This window comes from Carassius carassius, chromosome 24, assembly GCF_963082965.1.
Source record: "Carassius carassius chromosome 24, fCarCar2.1, whole genome shotgun sequence".
Classification (NCBI taxonomy): Eukaryota; Metazoa; Chordata; class Actinopteri; order Cypriniformes; family Cyprinidae; genus Carassius; species Carassius carassius.
Genome location: NC_081778.1, coordinates 31,032,979 through 31,053,643, shown reverse-complemented (window position 1 = coordinate 31,053,643; position 20,665 = coordinate 31,032,979). Strand labels below are relative to the sequence as shown.

At 34.5% G+C, this 20,665-nt stretch overlaps 1 protein-coding gene across 1 annotated transcript in view; it reads right to left on the bottom strand.

The window, feature by feature from the left end:
• Positions 1-16,046, bottom strand: part of LOC132103444 (sodium/hydrogen exchanger 1-like) — a 34,747-nt gene extending 18,701 nt beyond the window's left edge. Inside the window, exon 1 of the mRNA XM_059508557.1 lies at positions 15,302-16,046. Within this exon, the coding sequence (XP_059364540.1) occupies positions 15,302-15,581 (280 nt within the window). The 5' untranslated portion in view covers positions 15,582-16,046. The remainder of the gene's footprint in view (positions 1-15,301) is intronic.
• Positions 16,047-20,665: the final 4,619 nt, after the last annotated feature.

The window sequence follows — 20,665 nt, the reverse complement described above, 5'->3', positions numbered from 1 at the left end:
CTAACTGAAGAGGTATGCTGCATGTAATTAGAGCACGTTTGTTCGAGCATAATGTTTTTTGGTTGAAGGTCACATGAACATACTCTTTGAGAAACCCACACAAATGTTCCAGCATGCATCAGGCGACTGCTGAATCAATCCATCGGCGATCAAACATGCGACAAATACAGTGATTCATCTGAGGTTTATTTAAAGACTGACGTCGTCTTCATTTCAGCTGAAGAAAGTCATTACAGTTGTCTACGCATCCACATAATCAGATCTGTGTATTACGACAATTCAGCTCAATTAAAGCCAATGAAAGTCCCTAGCTGGGAGTAATGGATCTGTCTATAATGGATCCGGCCTTCAGTTTCTCCAGCTGAATCTAGAGATCAACCTTTATCTGGTTATATCTGTACAGTAGCTACCGCAGTAATGGAGGAAATAAGCCTGTTTCTCCACTGACAACCAGCCAAAGCAGCCCAGTGTTTTCACTAGCTAGTTATTATGCATCAACATCAGCATTGTATTCATTTGTCTAAACGGACATGCATCAAGTGTTTTGAACACAAATAAATGATTAAATAAAATAAATAATAATAACTTGGCTAGTTTTACTTGTTTATCATATAACTAACTAAAATAATCGAATGCTAAAAATAAATATATTTAATTTAAAAATATATAATATATATAAAATAAGTTCTGCTTAATTTCAATATAAAAAAAATACTATATTATATAATATAATATATACACACACACACACACACACAATTGTACATTTTAAATTTACAATATACAATTTAATTATTAAATAAACTCCTTCAGTCTAGCTTAACTTGATCATTAAAAAATTACAAACAAATAGCTTCTTTGGCTTAGTTTACTTATCAGAACTAAATTAATTAATTAATTTGTCTACATGCACATGCATCAGAAAGACATCATTTTGAAGTGTTTATTATATATATATATATATATATATATACATATATATATATATATATATATATATATATATATATATATATATATAAATAGCTACCTTCTACTTAGTTTATGAACAAGTTAATACACAAACCATCAAAACAATTACAATAAAATAAAATAAAAAACAACCTGTTTATAAAAAAAATAAAATAACCAAAATAAATAACTTTGCCTAGTTTCACAGCAATATCTAAATAAAATTAAATCAAATTAAATAAAAACTTTCCCTTTGTTTCATATGTCAAAAATAAAAATACATAAATACCTAAACCTAAAATAATATAAAATAACTAAAATAAGCTTAATAAATAAAAAAAATAACAATTACAGCTTAATTGCTCTGCATCTTCAAAATTACAATATAATAAATTAATTAATTCAGTTTAGTTTCAATTGATCATTAAAAATAAATAAATAAATAAATAAATAAATAAATACATTTTAATAAGCAAACAACATTCTTTATTTTGTAGCCATTACCATTTGGCGATTTAACATAACAATTTTTAGTGGACTTATTAAAGTCTTTTTTTGTTTCCTCGCACCCTGATGGCACATCCCCAGAGCGCTATTAAATACAAATACACAAAGGGCTGGCAGCAACTGTGGGCAAAATGATGATGTCCCCATCATCAGGGCCCTCAAACAGCCAACAACGAGCCCCTGGAGCGGAGGGACGAGATAACTGCATTAAGACCGATAGTGTGAACATGTTACCTGTGTTTAATTAGCAGAGGTGGAAAGTAACGAATTACATTTACTCGCGTTACTGTAATTGAGTAGCTTTTTTGTGTACTTCTACTTTTTTAAGTATTTTTTTTAATCTGTAATTTTACTTTTACTTAAGTATATTTTGTTTGAAGTATTGTACTTCGTTACATTTTAAAACACATTAATTACTGAGTAAAAAAAAAAATCGCTCCCTGGAAGGTATGGCAAACTGGCGCTAAAATCACAAGAAAGATGCAGACGGACAAAACAGGCGTTAGTGGTGCAGACACCGCTGAAAACGAAACCCCGTCATATTCTGAAGTTGAACTCAAGGAAATGAAGTGAACCCCTGGCCATATGTATGCTCTATTATGCTGTGTATGCTGTGCTTGCCTAGGGAGACCAAACTAGCAGTTTATAAAATCTCGACAAGACATCAACCCCACGTAAGCATATAGAGGTGAGCTAAATAATTGCGTCATTGCATTGGTGGTTAAAATGATGCTTTGACATTTTAGCAAGAGGTTTTGCACAAATTAGCCAAAAAGACTGGTGCGGAGTGTGCGATATATATTGTCTGCGATAATATCATAATTGTTGTTTTAATGATGTACGCGCGCATTTAGAGTGTTCTTTCACTGTGTGATTCAGTCTGTTGAAATGCATTTAGAATGAAATCAATCAAAATCATTTAGAATCAAAATCACACAAAGAATACTGTCTTTTCCTCTAAAAATCATAATCACACACACATATATATATATATATATATATATATATATATATATATATATATATATATATATATATAGATCAGTGGGGATTTCTTTAAGACTGCAAGGGAAGCTCAGCTTCCCCTCTAATGTAAAAAAAACCCAACGGTCAAATATGTACTATTGTGTATTATGTATTGTGTTAATCAGCTACATGTCGGCTGACTCGATTTTCTTCTCATACATTCCCGTAGCGTCACAGTGCATTTCCCTGTTGAAGCCGAGCGTCCATTGACTTCGATGGGGCTGCTTTGAACAGTTTTTTTCAGTGCTCCGAAGCTAGACGGTCATTGGATAAATGCTGCGATTATGTCCCGCCCACGGACGCTCAGCGTCTCTGGAGGTGAATGAAGACTGGGCTTCCGCGTGATGATTGGAGGATCTGTCGATCTCCTTTTGACTGACAGCGGTCTGCACCATAAGAAGTCGGCGAAGCTGTTTCACGCTCAGTCCCATGATCGCGGATTTCTCAAGTGTATTCGAAAGACAAACTGCGGCAATATTTCTTGATATTTGTAAAATGCAGAACCACCACAAAATTAAATTGGTAACTAAGACAGATTTAAAATGTGCGCGCACACACACACACACACACACACACACACACACACTATAGCCATCTAGTGGTTAAAGTGATTTATTACATGTATGAAAGTTAGAAATCTGGGTCTTTTATGAAGTGAATTTTACCTGAAATGCTTTTTTCTTTTTTTGTAAAAAAAGCCTATTTAAATAAATATTTATTTATTTATAGAAATGTAAAAGATTTAAATCCTCCAAAAACTGTACAAAGTTTAGTAAAAACATAAATGAACAGAGTAAAATTATATTTGTAAAAAATTTAAGTATTTTACTATTACAAAATGAAATGTTATTGTCTGGGGTCAAAAAGACCCCGAGTGTCACTACAAATGAAGACCATCAGAGGGTTATAATGTAGGCCGAAAATGAGCTTCCCCTCTTTGAAAGACCAGCAGCCGCCACTGATATATATATATATATATATATATATATATATATATATATATATATATATATATATATTTTTTTTTTTTTTTACAACAGGACAGTAAACTAAGAGACTTGCGTTTTAGACACCATATTGCCATTGTTTTTGCTCTATTTCTACAACAAAAATTTATTCCAAACACAGCCACCAAAGCAAAATTTTGCATCTCTGAGCAACATGACAGTGTTTCGTTTCTGAATGAATCAACTGTTTAAATGATTTGGTTCAATCGCAATGACTCACTTATTAACAGTGACTTGCTGACACATACTGGCCATTTTAATTTCACATTTAAAGTATCTTTTGTTTTTTTTGTTTTTTATAATTAAGTTTTTATAATTTCAAATGAGTATTCAACATTTTATGTCTGGCATATCAAAACATTATTCATGCATTTGTAACTGCAGGTTAAATGCATTCTTGTCCTGCACTAAACAGTGTAATACATCTAAATGCCACGTCCGATGAAGCTTTTGCATTTCCTCTGTATTGAAAAGATGAGTTTGTTGATACTGATTTGCCAGATAACAGCCCAAATGTTTTATTATTCTAAATAACTGATTCCTTTAATTAAAAACAACTAGTTTGAGATTAATAGACCTATCCCAGGGGTGTCAAACTCAGTTCCTGGAGGGCCATAGCCCTAACCCTGCTCCAGCACACATATCATGTAGTTTTCAAATAAACCTAAATGATTAGATTAGCTGGATCAGGTGTGTTTAATTAGGGTTAAATCTAAACTGTGCAGGACTGTGGCCCTCCAGGAACTGAGTTTGACACCCTTGGTCTGTCCCATTTTTGACTCCCTCCCACTGGTTAAAATGTAACTAAGTAATTTTTACTCTGAGTAAATTTTAAATGAGCTACTTTTTACTTTTACTTGAGTGGATTTTTTAGACTGGTACTTTTACTTATACTTAAGTAAAATTTCATTAATGTAATGGTACTTTTACTTGAGTAGAATATTTTTGTACTCTTTCCACCTCTGTTAATTAGACTGTACATCCAATTAAATCTGCTTGTTAGCACATAACAAATGTCAACATCCCACGCTACAGAAATGAAGCCTTCACACCAGCTGTGGTCGAAATCAGGGGTTTTCAAACGGTGGGTCGCGACCCACTTGTGGGTCACAGAATGGAACAAGGTGGGTCGCACAAAGTCACTTAACTGCAGCTAAATTTGTGTTTCAATGACACACACACACACACACACACTTCAGTCTAGGGCTGCACGAATGTGACGAGTTCCCGCCGGTTCCCGCCTCCTTCTTCCCGTGGTTATGAAGTTTTTAGTGTGTAACACTGGTGCCGAAGCGGTTTCAAGTAGGCCATGTTCATTCATTTCTATCGTCCGTTTGAACTCTGCACTGTTTTCGTTCGGGAAACGGTTTGTGAAAAGCATTTCACATGTACAGGGTGAGCAGGGCACAAACATAGGGTTAATTGTAACACTACAAGATTTAAACATTTCCACATAACAAAATGTACAAAAATTAGCAATATTTCCTTGACGTATTTGCCAAAATTCTTGCTGAACATTTATTTAAACATTGCAAAAATACATTTCTGCCTGAACTTAATGTCATCCAGTTTTTTTTGTTTTGTTTTGATTTGTTTATTTAAAACGAGACCCATCTGTTTATTATTTTATTATTGTAATCTCCAAACTGTTTTAGATAGTTCTGCTTGGCTTCTTATGCTTTTCTAAAAGTGTTGGATTGTGCTCCGTTCTCGCCGACACACTTCATTTATCATCAAACTTTTACGATTAGGCTTAAACTAATGTCAACCGTTTTTTTTTTCTCAAATATTTTGGTGGGTGGTGAAATAATTACACTTGTCTAGGTGGGTAGTGGAATGGAAAAGTTTGGGAACCACTGGTCTAAATAACTCACTGACTTCACATGTTCTCGCTTTATCCCCATCTTTGTGCATTGAAGTGGCTTGGGAACAGAGGTAGTTGGAGATATGAGGGGAAAATAAATGGAAAGATGGATGAAAGGGTCAAGAATGTACAGCAGTACACTTTTAATAAAGGTTTCTTGCACCAAAAAAAAGACACAATTTACCCTTACAACCTTGGAATTAATTAAAAGAATGTTCTGTAACTTTAAGAACTTTAAACAAATGCAGTGTGCAAAGTTTGACAATGTAGTCGATCAAAATCTTCTGCACACAACATGGTCCTTTTAAATAATAATAAAAAAAAACATGCTTTGTTCATATACTATTTTTTTATGTTCTGTTTTCACTTTAATTTTAGTTTGTGATTTTTTATTAGTTTTTGTTTGACAATTTTACATAGTATTGATTCATTGTCATTTATAAAAAAAAAAACAGCTTTCACCTTAATTTTAAAGTTTCAATAGTTTTGATGGTTCATTTTTATCAATATTAGTTTTTATTGTATTATTATTTATAATTTTTTAATTAGTTTTAACAAACACAAACCTTTTATGCCTTAAAGTGAGTTAAAAAAATTATATATTTATATATATATATATATATATATATATATATAATTTTTTTAAAACAATATATATATATATATATATATATATATAATTTTTTTAAAACAATATATATATATATATATATATATATATATATATATATATATATATATATATATAATTTATTTATTTTATTTATTTATTTATTTTTGGTTTTGGTTATGGTTTATTCCAAGTAGCAAATATGTATTTGTTAACTATATTAACCCAGTTTTATTCAACCGTGTGTGTTCATGGCTAAAGATCAAAGGAAATCATTTTTTAGAAATAAAAAAAAAAAATCGCCTTTGTTAACTAAAACACTTGTTGGTGAAAATACTAAAATCCAAGTATAATACAAATCCTACACTCTCAGAAAAAAAGGTACAAAAGCGGTCACTGGTGCGGTCACTACCATTTCAAAAGGCACACCTTTGTACCTAAAATAAGAGTCCCTATTGGTAACTTAAAGGTACATATTAGTACCTAAGTGTACATTTAAATACCTAAAAATACAAAAGTGTACCTTTTGAAAAGGTATCACCCCAATGACAGCTTTTGAACCTTTTTTTCTGAGACTGTACAACTCAAAATAAAGCGTGACTCTGATTTAAGTAAAATCAAAACTACAAGCATGTGGGAAATGTGCTATACACACAAAGTTGTAATCATGTAAGAGTCAAGAATGATATAGTTAGACATGTAACTCTATCATTCGGCACAAACCCAAATCGGTGTTTGTGCATGTTTGACAAAAAGTGCTTCATAGAAGTCACTTTGAAATAGAAGCTGCAGCAAGTTCCAGTTTATATATATATATAAAACTATGTGGAAAAATATTGCATTTCTTAATTGAACACTTTATTATTATAATATAAATAAACATAAATCGAATATAAGAAATAACTGAGATAAACAAAAACTAAGACATTATGATGCATTCGAGATCTCTTCAAGTTTGACTTTTAAATAATTTCTCTAAATGATCATTAACTTGTATTCAACGTTTGCCCTTTCCTTACACAAGCAAACGTTGCATTTGTCGTTTAACGCAATGTTTTGCTCAAATGAATGAAAAGACTATTAATACTACGACATGGTCAATGTTATTTCTGGCTCATTCATCAAGTAGAGCAGAGATCAAATTCATCAAAACTCGCTAAACCTGTGAGACCGGAAGCGTTATCCAGCACAAGACCGACGCAGACTAAAGCAGAACAAGGTCTGGTTCATATAACAGCATGTAAAATTACAATCCATTATACCTGTAAAATCTACCGTAAACTGAACCCCATTAAAACCATGCATCAGTTTCACACCTGAAGTTTGTCAGATCTTTTTTTTTTAATAGTGTAATGAAAGTCATCAAGCCCACAAGCACCATTTTCATACTTCCTGCTTGTCATGATGACTGCTTACATTAGAAAGCAGGTTTTGCATCATTACTTTTAAGATTGGATCTAGTATGAAAGAGAAACCGATTTAATCAGCATCTCTCATTTAAACTTCACTAACGCAAAGAGAGTGTTTTTTCTGTTTCTCTTTGTCTCTCTCCCTCAAAAAGTCCAGAAACATATTTTTTGGAAGTATTATAGATTATAGTTTATATATATATTAAAATAAGATGTATAAAAAAATGCATATAAAGTATACACAAAATAAAATAATAAAAATATAAAAAATAATTTGAATTGCTATTTAAAAATGCTGTTAAAATAAAAAAAAAATGTTAAAATTGAAAAAAAAATTATAAAATGAATATACATTTAAAATAATATACATATAAAATTCAAATAGACAAAATACACACAAAAATATAAATTAAATATATAAAAAAACTAAAGAAAGCAACCATTTCGAATTGCTGTTGAAACACTTCAGAACACAACGATGCACAAAAACAAACTTGTGTAGCAGCAGCATTTGCATTAACGTACTTCTGTCGAACTTTCTAGACTCTTGCATGCTAATCTGCTGTCCTAAGCATTACAGTTTTACTGTGCATTTAAATGTGTGATTTCAAAAGCATTTCCATGCCACTTACTAAAGCCCTTTAGGAAGCATTAGACTGCAATAAAGTGCTGGTGTTAGTGCAAACGCTCCTGACAGCCCATAATTACAAGCAGCAAAGTCTTCATGACTGCCTCTGGAAACCAGCAGCGATGAACACGTACAGAATGATAAAAACACCTCGTGTTGGTAGAAATGTGTCAGCTGGTAAGATTTTGCTGTATTATATGTATTTATGTATCATGCACAGACCGCAGTAACAGCAGACAGGACTGGTTTACATTTTTTACTTGAGTGACAAAGCAACGCAGACGTTTCTAAAGAAAGGCTTTCAGAAGCATGCGATCTAAAGGTTGTTGTTCAGACCTGTAAAACAGCATCGACGGGCTATTCTTCACTGCTGTAAATGTCTGTGTACAGGTCTCTCTTTAGCCTGACAGGGAAGCATTAGAGGTTTTGTGTTTGGTTTCTGCTGAAGTCCCAAAGATTTCATTACCACGGTTAATGATTTGCATGACACTAAACCCCGTAACCAAGATAAAAACACACTTGAGGTTGTGTGCTCCTGCTTCAGCGATTAACACAACAGTGCTCAATAAATAAATACATTTATTAAAGAGTGAGTCTCATGAAAACATCCTCAGACCTCAAAATTAAAAGAAAAACAACATTTTGCATAAAGTAAGACAGGCTTATTTTAAAGGCCACTATAATTTTTGAATTGTGGCTTTTTCATGTGAATTACAAACTTAAAAAAAAATTAAAATTTGCTAACTGGATTGCTTCAGAAAAGTTTTTTTTTTATTATTTTACATTTTTTATATTTTGTATACTTTTTATTTTTCGATATTTTGTAACTCCCATTTGTCTTAATGATGGCGATTTGTTTTAAAGTCAGTTAATATTGTTTTAATTAAATATGCATAAATGAAAGACTTACTTTTGTAGGTGTATTTTTTTTCTACATTACAGTGAGAAATAATAAGATTTTCTTGCATTACAATAATGAAAAAAAAAGAAAAAACTAACTCTATTTTCTTAAAGCAAATAGATTTTAGAGTGAAATATGCCTAGACATGTTCCTTATCCGCTTTGTGAAACTATTCAAATAAAGGTTTGAAAAAGTTTCATAAAATGGTAAACTTCAAATTTCAGTCTGAATTGTTTAAAATGTGTTGAATCCACATAAGCTTGTTTTCATCAACCAGTCAAAATGTAAAACATGCCATGAAAATTTAGTCAGTTTTTTGGCAAAAATAAAAAATAAACTGCACACAGGCTGAATGTAAATGTAACTTTCTGTAACCCCACTCTCTGACAGCAGGTGGCGCTTATGGAACAGCAAAATAAGTGCATTGACAAAGCAACATTGCGATTAAGAACTTTATTAGGGATTACATGGAGCGAAAATTAAAATAAAATGCCATTGAATATTTTGTGAAGCACTCTTTTAAAACTCTTTTATTAAAATAAAACAATATAGATAAAATATGTGTGGCACATCAGAAAGAAAACCATTCTCTTCTATATTCTTCATTCGAGTGAAACTTTTATGTGCCATTTTTTCCCTAGCAAAACCTTTCAATTATTTTTTCAATTGAAAAGGCCCAGCTAAACTGAAAACCCTGGTTAGTGGGTACCGCTGCTGGAGATTTGCACAGAATCCTCTCAAGGACAGGGATGAAATCTGCAGATGGTTCTCATCGCCAGGCATTTTTTATTTCTTTTTAATCGCGTTGAGCCTTAGATGTTGGATCAGTCAGTCAAATTTCTGGCTTGGCAGATGGAACAGGCTAAGCAAACCCTCTCATGTAAATCTGAGGGGTAAACGGGCAAGAAACGCAAATGAGAAGCAGCAGCAGCTCCTCTGACCACAGGGTCACTAAAGATGTTCGTAACTGCTGTGCCAATGATTCATTGATCTTGGTCACAAGTGAACTGCCAGCATCATCTGGCACTGTTTTCTATATGGATAAAATATAATTTATTCCTGTGATGCACAGCTGTATTTTCAGCATCATTCCTCCAGTCTTCAGTATCACATGATCTTCAGAAATCATGAAAATATGATGATTTACTGATCGAGAAACATTTCTGATTATCATCAATGTTGGCTGCGGTTTTCCTGCTTCATGTAAAATACAGTCAAAAATTGTGAAATATTATTAAAAATTCAAATGACCATTTTCTATGTGAATGTATTTTAAAATATAATTTATTTCTGTGATGCGAAGCTGAATTTTCACCATCATTACTCCAGTCTTCAGTGTCACATGATCAGCATTTATTTGAAATGGAAATCTTTTCCAACATCTGACGTCTTTACTCTCACTTTTTGATTAATTTAATGCATCCTTGATGAATAAAATTATTTAATTTCTTTAAAACATTTGAAAAGACTTCTACTGTAATATTAATAAAACGACAGAAATAAAAAGACCTGGAAATTGTTATATTTGTGAACGGGCAATTGAAAACCTTCAATCAGATAATACCGTAGTATTTATATTTATACCATGTAACTGAATGATTATGATATTCCTATGCTACAATGGCATTTAGAAGATTCTCTAAAAAAGCCATGGTTTTGCATGGCATATGTGAGCTGAGTGAAGGGCAAAGGTCAAATCTTAGGTGTCCGTCAACAAAATTCAAATTATCGGTTTCCTTTAATGCTGATAAGATTAAACACAGAATGCTTATTAATTATTAAAGGGTAACAAAACCCCTGGTCAAGGCCTGACTCCACCCACTGGCAATATTTGAAAAATGCTGAAAAGTGGGCGGAGCACAGCGGAGATAGAGGGGATGAACCGAGGGCGGGGCTGAGCGGGTGGGGCGTGAACCTGCTGTCAGAATTGACAGCTGCTGTCAGAGTCGCTAAAATGGAGAGTGACTGTAATGACGCAAGTAGCTTTGCAACAGAGCGATCATTTGAAAGAAAAGGACTTTTCTCCCCCACTTTCACCTTAAGTGGAGGATGTCGAGGTGTCTATTCATATCAACTCGAGCCGCTGGCTCAAACTGCCGTCTTAACTCCCGCACCGCGTCGCTTTTCAGCGCGAGCTGTCTGGAGAAGCCCATTTCCACCTCCATTGCGTTGGAGAAGCAATCCCGCGTAAAATGCAGTTTGCACACTCCAGCTCTAGACGGGAACTCGCGGTCTTCCAGACCAAGTGCATGCAACCAGCAACACTACACCTATGTACCATCCTGACCACTGTACTGTACACCAAACAGAAACTAAATCCTGATTGTAGAGGACTGAGATCTTCTTAAAGATTCCTTAGGGATCAACAAAGCGTTTAAAGACCAGAGAATTCAGATGTTTGCTTTGAAAGGGAAGCGGCTGTGCTGTAATCGCTCTGGCTAGGGCGGATCACTTTCCTGAACGCTGGGTGATGGTGGTCTGCTGAAAACACTGATTAACCAAAGCCTAAACCAGTTTCACTCTCTGAGGTCAAGGGAGATCGATTAAGACTGAGCTAGCATGCAACGAATCAATGAAACCAGAGAAGAGAATGAACAATGAGAGTTGGGGTGGTGTTGGCGCAGTGGATAAGACACATGCCTTTGGTGTGAGAGACCCAGGTTCGAATCCACTGTGAGACACCAATGTGTCCCTGAGCAAGACACTTAACCCCTCATTGCTCCAGAGGTGTGCGACCTCTGACATATATAGCAATTGTAAGTCGCTTTGGATAAAAGCGTCAGCTAAATGTAAATGTAAATCTGTGATGCTTTCCTTGGAAATCTGGGCCTGTTGTCTCATTTCCTCTTATGACATTTATAGAACGTTAGTCAATATTGAATTAAGCTAGGGATTCTTATTTTATATATATATATATATATATATGATTTATTAAACAAATGTTTTTAATTTAACTTAATTTATTTTGATAATTTAATTTAATATTTTATTTTTTAGGATTTAATGAAATATTATCTTTTCATCAACTCATAAAAACCTCAGTTTGGAAAACCAAATGGGATTTAACTCATCGTTAATCCCATATAGAATACGCTTCGTTATTTATTCAATATAACGTTAATTTTACGACTTGCACAAAATTCCCCAAATTCATGATCATATCTGCGCATCTCTGAATGAACTCCTTTTGTGGACGCGTGCTTCACGCAAAAACATAGTGCAGAAAAATGTCAACTAAGCGTTTTATTATAACAGTATTTTCATTATAAATGTTATATAAGTCACAGACTATAGTAAGTGAAACTTAAATCTATAGCGGTGGTTGGATTTATGCATGCACGTTCTTTTTATTTTCCGATTCTTATTCACAGCATTATCTTAATAGGTTGTATAATAACTTTGGGAGAAAACTGGTAGTTCTATGTGAAATCAGACATTTGAACACCTCCAAATAGCCAAAAATGGCACGATCATAACACCTCTGCGAATATTCGACTGTGAGATTGGTTTCTCCTATCAAAGCATCAACTATTTGGGGTCACCCCCCAAGAATTTCACATTGTCTCTTGAGGAGTAGCAACCTGAATTACTGCTCTGCCTGATGACGAACCAAACAACACCCAGCAATCAATGCAATCTGAACCCGCCTGACAGGAGTTCATTTAAACTGATGCATTAACCCTTGGATGGCATTCAATTTACACCATGTCGATTACTGTATGAACTACTTCTTGCCATCTTCAGGCTGTGAGACTTGGCACTCACTTCTCCATGATGAGCATTTATTAATAATGACTAACAGACTCTGAAAAATGAATGCTTAACTCTTGCAGAGGTGCCAATTCTTTTGAACAGATGGATTGAGATGTAAACACTCTGAATGATAAAGATACTGTCGACAAGCAGAGGAGCCAGACTGAACACAGCCTGACTGTGAGACCAGACAAAACCAAACCAAAGACTTTGGAAAATGTATAAGATATAATACTGTAGTGCATGAGCCATCTGAACTAATTTGTGACCCTGGATTGCAAAACCAGTCATAAGGGTCAATTTTTAAACATTGAGATTTATACATCATCTGAAAGGTGAATAAATAAGATTTTCCATTGATGCATGGTTTGTTAGGATCAGACAATATTTGTCTGAGATACAACTATTTGAAAATCTGGAATCTGATGGTGCAAAAAAATCGAAATATTGAGAAAATTGCCTTGAAATTTGTCCAAATGAATTCTTAGCAATGCATATTACCAATCAAAAATTAAGTTTTAATATAGTAGGAAATTTACAGAATATCTTCATGGAACATGATCTTTACTTAATATCCTAATGGTTTTTTGCACAAAACGAAAATTTATCATTTTGACAAATGCAGTGTATTTTTGGCCATTGCTACAAATATACCCCGGAGACTTCAGACTGCTTTTGTGCTCCAGGGACACATTTGTGATTGACAGATGTGCTTCCTATTAGCTGTTCAGAAAAGATCTGGGAGGAGTTTCTTCAAAAGATAAGATAAGATAAGAAAGAAAGGTCAATGGAAATCTCCCCAGGACAAGTAAAAACCTTATCAGCAAATAATTACTTCAGTTCCTCACATAAACGTATAGCATGCCTTGAGAATACAGTCAGTAGTGGACTCATTTATGATTTATGTACAGAACAGACCAGGGTGAAGGTTTTTCAAAAGAAATAAAGAAACCCCAGCATATAGGTCTAAATGACAGAATTTAAACAAGATTTTAAAGAAATTCTAAAAATGCCTGGCAATGAATATACGACATGCAGACGGCTTCAGACTGCAGCCGGAGACTCGTGCATCAGGAAGAAAGTAGCACTCGTGACTAGTAAACTGAAACAGGAAGAAGCTTGCAACTCAGCATTTGCACATACCTGACCCACCTTCCCTCCTCGCTAACATCCTCCTCTTTTCTTGCATCACACGCCTGCTGCATTTCCACAAAACATCACAAGCATCATGCACTAACCGCCAAGCCAACAACAACCCACTCGGGGAGGAGCACATGATTTAATAAACCATATTACACTAATCAAAACCATTCGAAAGCTTTAAATACACAGGCCCAGTGCAGTGTGCACTCTCAGTCAGTATGCACTTTAATTAGCACTACGTCTAATTGACACTTTCCACTGTAAGGTATCAGTCAATGGCAAGCATGTTAGACTCTCAGGTTACCGTTGTGCTAGTCTCAGATGGCACACAATGGCATGAATCATGATGCACACGATGGCAAGAGCTGATTGGCTGATGCTGCACAGCTGCCAGGCGTTCCATTGGTCACTTCACATGTCAGTCTTCCTGCTTAAATAGACAGTTCTTGTCCAGATAAACTACAGACTGGACCAGACTTCATGCTGACAGCGATAGCAAACACTGTTCTGTTCTGATGACTGTGCGACTATCACAGTGTGAAAAGTGAATGTTTACTCTGGAAAATAGAGTAGAGAAGAAAATGCCCCTGGGATGAAGGTAATTGAGAGTCTCTCTGGGCTGATGAGCTCGATCGCTCAGCACAAGCTGTCAGCATCAAGACTATCACATTAAACGTTTAATTCACGTGTACACGTAGATAGGAAAATATTAATGCGCATCAATTCTGCGAGAGATTTTCTCAGAACTCACTTCACATTTCTGAGCCATTTTTACTTTTTATGTGTTATTATGACATTTGAGTACTCATATCAACAGATGTACACATAATGCACAAACATATATATAATATTAAATATGATTAAAAAAAATTTAAAAGTAAGACTTAAGCCTAGTGACATACTAAAATGTAAGTCTGAGCTGTTTTAAATATATATTAAATAAATATCAGTGCTTTTGTTTCATCTCAAAATGCACACCACAGTAATGTTTTTGTTTTTTTTCTAAGGCATGTTTATAAAAATTACTTAAATATCCTAATTGAACTATGGCCTAATCTTGACTTAATCTAAGCCCTGTCTGTAAAACAAGGCCTATATTTTAATACATAGTTGTTCAAAAATGTATTTATTTATTTTTTAAATTAAAAATAATGTTATGGTATTATATATAATTTTGTTTTACATTATAATATTTTATATTATAAACTGCGGCACTGAATATAAAAATAAACACTTAGAAATTATGTGATTTAGGCATTATACAGAACATATTACATTATAATAAAATAAGTTATCATCATAGTTGATCACGTGTAGAATGAAAAAGACACTGAAATGGAAAAATAACACTTTTATATAACATTATTTTTGATATTATGTGTGACAGACAGACAGACAGACAGACAGACAGATAGATAGATAGATAGATAGATAGATAGATAGATAGATAGATAGATAGATAGATCCCTGTGTCTGAACATAATAATCATACACACACTCACCCAGTTTCATCAGTGAAGCCATCAGAACCCATAATGAGATCTCGAAGGGGAGCCGGACGTTTTCATAATCTAAAGACAGAACCGGGAAGGACTTCTTCGCGGTTCCGTTCGCGTTCTTTGCGGTTCCGTTCTCGTTCTTCGCGGTTCCGTGACTGTTCTTCGCGATCCCGTCACCTTTGTTGTCTGTGCATCCCTGGGCTGGAGAGCCTGAGGCCCCTCCGAGGGCCACCAAACTGCCCACCAGGAGCCCCGAGACCAGGAGGAACATCTTGAGCTCCATGTTTCAGAAGATGAGAGGAACCGAGCCTCCCCGGAAACACGAGTAACACGGTATTATCGGAGCAGGGGAGTTTCGTGTCAATCTAAGTTACGAGATGATTCCTGGATCATTTTCTGAAGTCTAAAAGCATCTTGGGTTTCCTACTTCCTGGCTCCTAAACCGAGCAGTGCACCCTCTCCAGGTGAAGACGGATAACCAGGAACTATAGACAGGTGAGTGTGCGCGTGCACATATACCTGCAAATAGCCTAGACAATAAATGCGGCTTTATAAAGTCAAGATTCCCTTAACGCATTACACTATACGGTACAACTGATGTTCATTTTCTTGCTATATCATCATCACTAACACCCCGTGAAAAGGAAACTCCAAAACAGTCCTCATCGACACAGACAGTCCTCCAGTCACGTTTTCCGCATCTCGGTGGTTTCTCTTCTAAAAGCACCGGAGCCTGTTGCGTCTTGTCCCGGTGCGGAAACGAGAAAAGCCGATGTCGGTGCTCTATTCGCGGCTCCTCAAAGAACTTGTTCGACTGCAATACACACACACACCGACTCCCTCTTCCATGCATGCAGTGCGTGATGCAGAACAAGTATACGTACCCCTCTAAAAACACACCCTTTGGGCAGGTTTAGAGGAGTCTATGGGAGGGGTCTCTTCATTGGACTGCAGCGGCATCCAGCGGAGAGGAGGCTGGGTTGCCAGATCGCGTGTTTTTCAGCCGAATTGGGGATTTTTAAAAGGAGTAGTTTGTGCAAAATAAAATAAAGAAGCGAAAGAACATTCTGTTAACATTTACTCACACTCAAATCTTTTCAGACCCGTGTTACTCCTTTATATTTCTTCAATTGTGCACTTCATCTACAGCGATATCGTTGACTTGATTGCAAATAAATGCACAGACACTATTTAAACTGAACAGAGATGACATCACTGAATCCAATGATGAACTGCCTTTAACTATCATTTTTGCATTATTGACACTGTTTTCCTAATGAATGTTGTTCAGTTGCTTTGACGCAATGTATTTTGTTTAAAGCGCTATATAAATAAAGGTGACACTAAAAAGGGTCGGTTTCTTTCATGCAATAAATGAATGGGGACTGGTGCTGTCAATCTTAAAGGAAAAAAACACCAGGTCAATGTATTTCCTCATATTACTCACACTCATGTCATTTCAGAACTGTATGAGTTTCTTTCCTTGTTGAAACACAAAAATAGTATAATGTAAGTGAATGGAGACTGATGCGGACAAGATTTAAAATAAAAAGCACCATATAGAAGTCATATGAGAGCTTTCAATGAAGAATAAACAGAAATCAAAGTCAGTATTCACAGGAACCAGTGCTTCGAAATGAAATATGCCATCTTTTAAATGGTTTAGATGTCATTGACAGTTGAATGGATTTTCAGTAAATAACAATTTTGTACATCACACAAAGCTTTATAGCATTTGTATTAAATGTCCACAATACTTATAACAAATAGAATTGCGTAATTTAAATGTTCAGTGCCAGATAGACGTTGCCAAATATATAAAATACAGTATTTTATGTTTTTATATCACTCAAGAAACTCTTAAAACATGTCCTGCTTTTATTTCTAACGTTTAAAAAGCACATCATTCAGCATCCGACGATAACGATCAAGTTCGAAGTTTATTTAAACTTCATACTGATACGTTATATATACCGTCTATAAATCTAAATAGGCCTATTTATAATCTGAAATCTCTGTTTTTGATTTCGAGGTGGAATGAGACGAGGTTTGTTATTTGTTTGTTAATGTCATGCAGATCTGGCAACCCTGCGTGCCATGACAAGATGATTCCATTGTTAGTCATACAACACTAACTGTGCTGCTTTCCAAGAAAATCAAGAACCAAGAATCAGTGCGGTTCCCACCCTTTCACTTATCAGCTCTTTATTGCATTTTCACCGCACAGAGACACGTGTCCTTTATTCCCAGCTGAAGGGGACTCAATAGATCCAAAAAACTGCAATGCACGTCTACACACAGTCTGAAATGTGCATTTTGCATCAAAATTACTGTTATTGTCATATGACAAAGTGTTTTTAAATAAAACCAGGTGAACTATCATGCACCAAGTAGCCACGTGAAACCAACTAGTAGTTTCATAATCCTCCTGCTGACTTGTGACACGACTGTCTACAAGTGGAAGCAAGTAAACAACTCAGATAACTATAATCACGAGGAAGGAGAAGTTAAAACATGTACAGAATTGGTGTACAAACAAAAGCTCTATTGTGTCATGCATTTACCTGCATTGTTTTTATTTGGCATCATTACACACACTAGCAATTAGTTTTGACCACCCACATGTGTATTCACACGGAGAGCATGTAAAAACAATAATGAGCATCTGATTGCAAATGATCTTTTACATTTATCTTTGTCTTACTGTGCGTCTAAACAGGACTTCCTCCTTAGATGTTAAAGACAAGTGAATGAATTAACAATTAATACAGATGGGAAACGAAACCTGAAAGAAAAAGATGCAAAGGCCACAAACATCTTCAAAATGTCAGTGAATTCATCTTATTGTTATTCTTCCTTATTATATTGAATTCAAAGACTAAAAGGACTTACATTGTGACCCAGAATGTCAAAGGAATGACAAAATAACCTTAACCTTATATTACAGGCAAAACTGAAACATGTTAAAAACCTTAAAAACATTTTTATTCCTCGAAATAAAATAAATATTTACTGAAATATTATATATATATATATATATATATATAATAAAAACATTAATTAAATAAAAAGATATTAAACAATATTAAATGCTAAAACACTAACATTTTAAATAAATAACAGTAAAATTTGAAAGTAAAATATAAAAAATAGCAAGGTAACACTTCTCTTACTTGTTTAGTTAACTACTAAAATAACTCATACAAAATAAAAGCTTATAAAAAAATGAAAATAATGACAAAAACTAATTGAAATTAAAAACTAAAAACAGAAAGTATAAAAATAAAATATTATAAAAAATAGAAATATTGTAAAAATATATAATAGCATATTGTAGCATTATTACTATAATTAAATTACTTTTTTTTTTTTTTTTTAGAAAGACACTGGTTATAAAATCATGATGTTTAGATGTACTTTGTATGGCTGTGTATTTTTTTTTAAAAGTTGAAAATGTAAAATGCACAATTTTGTGAATAACATTAAAACCATGGGCAGTTGAGGATAAAGTCCCAAAGTTGCATTTTTGTAAAATGAAGGGGGAAGTCTTCTGTTCCCAGGCTCATGGATGGCTGAAAGCCGAGATCCTCAGGGACACGAGAGAACGTGAAGAATGCAGGAAAAACGCTTGTGTCTTTAAAAGGCTTCCGCTGTCTGAGAGCCACAGGAAATGACAAAACTTCCATGTGACATTCGCTAAGAGGAACTTCTGAAGACAGCTACAGATCATCTTCAGATGAATACTGAGTTCATGAGATTTGTGCAGGTTTTGTCAGACAGCATTATAAAGTGCTGCCAGCTCAAATATCCGTCTTGTCAATACAGAGTCAAATATATCTTTGCTTTTGATCTTTTGCGCACTTGTGGTTAAAAAAGTGTGGTTAGACCATTTTTTCTTACTAAACACAAACCTTGTGACTCACTCACTTGCAAATAGCTTTTACTGCAAATTCTGAAAAGCAAACAAGCTAAAACACGTGCACATTAAAAAAAAAAGCTTTTACCGCAGTATTTCTGCAGTAAACACTAAATGGTTTGACTTTCTCCACAATTGCAGAAACAATATCAGAAATGAAAGACATCACATCATCATGTTCAACACAAACACTGTTATCTGTCAACCGCTCTTATTAGCATCCTAAAATAGTTGCTCATTTCATCCTGGTCAAAGTGTTTTGATGACATCATGTACAATTAAGACAAATGGTGCTTTAAACGAATGTCTCTGTCCCCAGCAAACAACATGATTATATTCATGCTGTAATGTCTGAACAAACTGCATATGCACTGATGCAACTATTACTAACTATTACCTTGGCTAATAAGGTTTTTACTCATGTTTTTGTTTTTCCAGCATGCAGTGATAAATGTTTCAAATGTTGTCATGTGATCTCATCACGCTGCATGTTTAAGTCTGTGAGAATAGTCTGATTATCATTGGGTTATTTTGCACTTTAACCTTGCAAATATGTTAATGTTTGACTGTACGATCAACAAATTAGCAGTTTTACTAAGTTCATTCATCACAATGGAAGCAGAAGGTCACATTGAGTGTGTTGCATTGTGGGAAACATTATTTAATGCAGTGTGCATGTGTTGTAAAATGCTTTACACTTATATGCACACTGTGTGAATAGTAAATGGTAGTGTGCTATTTCATAGCCATGAGAAGCTCTGGAAATTATTACTTCACCTGCCCAGAATAAAAACGAATTGTGCCAAACTTTTGAGAAAGTATTTTGCAAGACAAATAACAAATGCTAAAATGTAATTTATACTATAGAACAACCTAATCAATGTAGGCTAATGACAATGTGCTTGAATCGCATCCAGGAGTCAAAAACTGAAGAATAACTGCATAACACACACTGGTCCAGACATGCTTTGTGTGTGTGTCTGTGTCTGTGTGTGTGTCTGTGTGTGTGTGTAATATAATTTATTATCTTTCACTCATTAATCGCAGGATTTATTGTCCTCACTCAGAAAATACTGTTAACCACAAATCATCCTTTTTTTTTAACAGACACTGCGTTCTGGATCTGCACAGGCACATAAACAGTACAGTGTGACTTTTATTATGTAATACTGGAACGTGTTCATAAATGATGTGATGAAATGCATCTGTGGCTCCTCTGCTAGAATGCCAGTGTTATTTTTAGTGATGCATCGACTTCAAAATATAGATAGATAGATAGATAGATTGGCCTTTGGTCACTAGTTTCAGTTTTTTACAGACACTAGGACACATTTCTCAATACTTAGGTCACTTTTGCAAAACTCTTCACACAGTTCTCCTAACCAACTTTCAGCTTGGCAAAGCAGTTCATTTAACATTCAAAATGCACTACAACTACCAAAACACTTTCT